Genomic DNA, 4,917 nt, shown 5'->3' on the forward strand with positions numbered 1-4,917 from the left:
ATGAAAGGCTCTGGCCCGTACTGCTGCACTTGCAGCAACGTCACCCCGAATCACATGGCTCCTTAGAACCAACTGACTCACCCGCTCATCGCTTCCGACAGGGCGGGGCTGGAAGGGAAGACGAAGTGTGATGTCATAGCAGAGAAAGAAAAGTTGCAGGGGGCTTCCATGGACTGGGTGTTCTTGCAGGTCTACCTCTCAGCACACCTTCTCGCCCTTTTGTCACCACCGAAAACAACGTGCGCTGGTGTAGACCTACTGTTCAATGAACCTGCCCCCGTTCTCCCATCCAAAGCCCTCTCAACTGCAACAAATAGAAAAACCTCTACTCTTCCACAAAAGCCCTCAGTCTTCCGTTGTAATCATAATCAGAGTGGAAGCACGTTCTTCTTCCTTCAAGGCCCCCGTTGTAGCCGTCACTGTATATGTGAGCGATGGAGTGCCGCAATGTGAATCAGACACACAAGCTTGCACATGGAGAGAACTTAATTAGAGAAAACAGCGCTGTCAGATGCATTAGGCAGAGGTACACACTTAAGGGCATATGGTTTTAGTTCCATAGTGTTGGGCTGGAGAAAAGCGCACAAACATACCTCAGAGCTCCGAGCCATGCTAATGAAATCACTCCCTTCCAATCCCACTGAGAGCAAACACAAATGTTTACAGACATCACACAGTCTGTCCGTACTTCTGCAGCACACTGGGCCGCCGTGAGAGTGGCACTGCGAGCGCACACTTTGCCTGAATAAAAACTCTGTCAGCAAGAGACGAGAGGTGAGAACGGGCAGCAAGATGTCGCGCCGGAATCGTTTAGACGATAGCAAGAATTTGTTTTATCTCGTTGCATTTAGCACGCGTTGCGTTCTCGCCCATTAGGAACGCTTCGCTTGTAGAAAGAAAGAGAGATGTTTAGTTTAAAAATGATCGCTCATGTTGGTCTGAAAATGTCATTTAGAGGAAAGAATCTCCTGACACAGATGGGAATGTGTCTTATTTTTCTGCTCTGTGTGCAGAGCGCCCACCAGAACCCTAGCAGCGTATATTTTCTATATATTTGAGCTAAACACTGCAGCTGCACCCCATCCAGAGCTTTACTGTGTATTCTTTAGGTTTTTCAGTTTTAACACAGGTTTTTCACAAACTGATCCCCAGAATATATTCAGGCGTCACTCTGGTTTTTGTGTCGCACAGAAAAATAAATGGTTTGTAATTATAATAGTAACATTTTCTTTTCCTAAATAGCCTTTATTAGACCAAAAGCAGGAATTCCTTTATTTTCTTTATAAATCTCGTGTTGCATTAAACATACAGCACAACAACTGATAGTGGTTTATTTATTTTTTTACATTTTCTTATTAAAACTGTAATTTACTTTTTTCTTCCAGCAAGCTAAAGCTGCCGCTCACACACACACATGTGGCATTTTGTCTGCTTTAACTTCAAGGCGCTATATTCCATCTTATAATATGCAATTAACAGAATTATAACTTACGTGTAATTATTTTTGAATATGCTCACTTCACCCACTGCTGCCTGGTGAAACACCCCCCAAACCACACTCCAAAGACCAGCTGACTTACACACAGTGCCCCCGCCACCATGCTCACTTAGAGCCATTAAGAAAATAAAGTGACATAATGAAAGATGTATCCACCTCCACATCAGAGGCCTACAGGCAGAGAAGTGACCATCCCAGCACCAGTATGACGGAGCAACCACCTCATTTGTGGCAATTAGGCTGTGCAGGGACTGATGGAGGGCAGGGCCCCAGCCCTCACTGTTTGTCACATTTCATCCCGCTGCCCGAACTATCTCATGGGGCCTCAAAGGAGGCATGTGTCATCAATGAGAGCATTTAAAATGCCATGGTTGTCCTGTTGTTGTGACAAATATATCAATGTGGAGGGCACCACTTAGTCCATTCATGAACAGGCCGAGGAGACGCAAACATCTAATTTAACACCCAAAGCAAGTTTTACAGTAAATATGTTGTTAAAAAAAAAGATTAAAACAATCTATTTCAGCTATTCTTCATGCAACTGCAAGCAGATTTGTGCTAATAAGAACTGACTTGTGGCTGGAATTTAAAAACTACAATTGTTCACCTGTTTGACAGAGACAATGTCAATAAAATCAGTGCAACAGATATATAAGGAAGTAATTTTGAAGATTTCGCACTCTGGGTGTTTTCCCCCCAAATTAAGTGTTTAGTATCAGAAAGAAACATAATTTGGTGCCAACATGAGTGCTGCTCTTCAGAGTGTTAACACACATACACGCACGCACTGATGTCTGCTAATTGCCTGCAATGACCACGTCTCACGCACTTGTTTAAGCTCAGGCTGCAGAGGACAAACAGAGCCGGTCCCTGCAACGTTCACTGCGCTGCAAAGAGACAGGAGCAGAAATCGTGTTAATAGCTGTCCACTCCAGTGCAGAAGAGCCCGCCAAGGAAGCCTGCAATCACCCAAATACCCACAGACAGGTCGTGGGTGCCCCAGGCGCAGCGCGCGCCCTTCCCTTCAGCGCAACCGACCCCGCTGTGCGCAAAACGGGCCCCACCAGCTCCACAGCGCGTCCGCACCCGCCTCCTGCTCCTTATGTGAGAGGAAAGTTATCAGCTATTACTGTTTTGCAAGAAAAGGCAAAATTCCTGCAAATTTGGGGAATGCAAAAACGAACGCACGAGCTTTAAAAACAATTTGAAAAAACACACACGTTCACTGAACATAATTTCTTGTGCAGGATTTCTTATGTGCAGTTGAAATGAGGCAAACTGGGTCCAAGCATATAGATATAGGTGTTTTAATTATAAAGACATATAAACAATATATGAAATCCGTGTTAGAACACAAGAAGGCGTCTGCTCGGCTGCAGTTATGGAGCTGTGCGGCTTCATGAAGCTCGGGGTTCCTCAGAGTTACAATCAGGAGGGAAGTGCAAGAAGTTGAAACCAAAGCAAACACATTTGATCAGGAACCAGAACAGATGGCGGTTTTAGCAGCATACACTCATTCAGGGGCTCAGATTTGAATTATGTCGCTTTTTATTTAGTTTTTGCTGAATGTTGCATAGATTACAAATCAAAACAAAAGCTTCCCTTTAGAGAAAGAAACCAAACTTGTCATTTTGGGGGATAATTCGGCCTGTGGCGCATTTCGAAGGCCTTAACAGTAGCTTTTTATTCCTGTCATGTTTGTAAAACCAAAACATTGCGGTACTTTTACGCATCAGAATAAAAAAATTAAAAAGAATAAGAAGCTCGCTTTAATTTCCACAGCATTATCATCATTATTGTCATTATTATTATTATTATTTCTTAATTAAACTAGAGTGGGACAGAGACCGACACGGGTGCAGTACATGATGTAAAAGTTCAGGAACAAAATAAACAAGTGAATAAATAAAAGTAGCAGCAGCAAATCAAGGCTTGTCGTTGCAGTGTTTGAAGAGAGTCGACGGCGCGCCGGAGTAAGTGGAACACTTCTCCGCACAGGTGGACGCGAGCGCGGAGCCCGAGAACGGGTAGACCGCCGCCTGTCCAAAGGGCGCCAGGGCGGTGGGGATGGGGGAGCTTATGGACTGTCCCTGGTTCAGATACGCCACCAGCCGCCTCATCTCCTCCAGAGCCTGCGCCTGCATGAGGATGTAGTTCTTGGCCAAGAGGAGGGTGGCTATTTTGGATAGTTTTCTCACCGAGGGGCTGTGGGCGTAGGGGATGACCGCGCGCAGGCCGTCCAGCGCGTCGTTCAGGTCGTGCATCCTCCTCCTCTCGCGCGCGTTGATGCTGAGCCGCAGGGACCGCTGCTCCTTGGACTTCTTGGCCAGGGGCCCCCCGGGCTTGTCGTCCCCGAACGAAGAGCCCCTCTTCCGGGACTCCAGCGAGTCGAAGCCGTCCTCGTCGTCGCTCGTGTGCTCCCCGCCGCTCTCGTTGGACTTCGCCGTCTGCCCGGAGAGGAAGTCCGCGGCGGGCGTGAGCGGGAAGCGGCCGGGGCTCCCCGCGCCGTGGCCCCCGCCGAAGCCGAAGGCTGACTGTCCGTAGCGCTGCGTCAGGTCCAGGAGCGCGTCGTTGCTGATGGACTTCAGCAGGTTCTCGTCGCTGGCGTTCATGGTGGCTCGGTGTGACCAGGTGGAAGTCCGCTCCTCTTTCTTGTTTCTCCTTGATCCCAGCTTGGGTTTGGAGTTCTGTCACAGACTCTCCTGTTAGTTGTTCCCCCCTCCACCTCCCTCCTCCTCACTCCTCCTTTGCTCTGTTTGGTGCTGTGACTCTTCAGGAAGGAGGCTGTGAATGTGAAGCTGAGCGTCTGTAGCCCACGTTCAGCAGCAAACACTTCTTTAACTCGCGCGCTCTCTCCCCCCCACCCCTCCACCTCTCTCCTTCGCCTCCTTCTTGCCCTCCCTCGCCTTGGGCAGACTGAGACTGGCGCTCCGTCCTGCTCTCCAAGTTAGTGGGAGCAGCACGGTCCGCCGGGATTTGCTGTCCGACCAATCAGGGGGACGTTTTAATTAAGAGCGCATGGGTCGAACACGCAGGGCAGGCGCGCGAGCCTCGTGTGTTGCTGCTATTAATGATATGATTCACTTTTTTTTATTAACACGAGACTAATGCTGTTGGATTACATGTGCAGCACGTGGATCAAGCTTTTAGGTTTTAAAGTCCACTCACCTGTCTGAAGAAGACTGAGCCTTAAGACTATAAGAAGTCCATCCTTCTCTGTTTTATTATCATTATTATTATTATTATTATTATTATTATTATTGTTGTTATTATTATTATTATTATTATTATTATTATTATTATTATTATTATAAAATCACGGTGTAATGTGGAATAGATTTTATGACATGGTTGTAAACTTTGCATACAAATCTTCGGGATAACAAATCGGGACAAAAGCTCAGAGATGCCATATATAA

General features: G+C 46.9%; 1 protein-coding gene across 1 annotated transcript; it reads right to left on the bottom strand.

Annotated features, from left to right (window-relative positions):
- Positions 1-3,281: 3,281 nt before the first annotated feature.
- Positions 3,282-4,350, bottom strand: bhlhe23 (basic helix-loop-helix family, member e23). The gene has a single exon (XM_037684070.1). It carries the CDS (start codon positions 4,108-4,110, stop codon positions 3,424-3,426), a length of 687 nt encoding a protein of 228 aa, XP_037539998.1. The 5' UTR covers positions 4,111-4,350; the 3' UTR covers positions 3,282-3,423.
- Positions 4,351-4,917: the final 567 nt, after the last annotated feature.

The sequence above is a fragment of the Nematolebias whitei genome, chromosome 11 (genome assembly GCF_014905685.2).
Source record: "Nematolebias whitei isolate Nwh7 chromosome 11, NemWhi1, whole genome shotgun sequence".
NCBI lineage: Eukaryota > Metazoa > Chordata > Actinopteri > Cyprinodontiformes > Rivulidae > Nematolebias > Nematolebias whitei.

Excerpts from the sequence above, each read along its gene's own strand:
- bhlhe23 (XM_037684070.1), bottom strand. The coding sequence starts at position 4,110 with ATGAACGCCAGCGACGAGAACCTGCTGAAGTCCATCAGCAACGACGCG.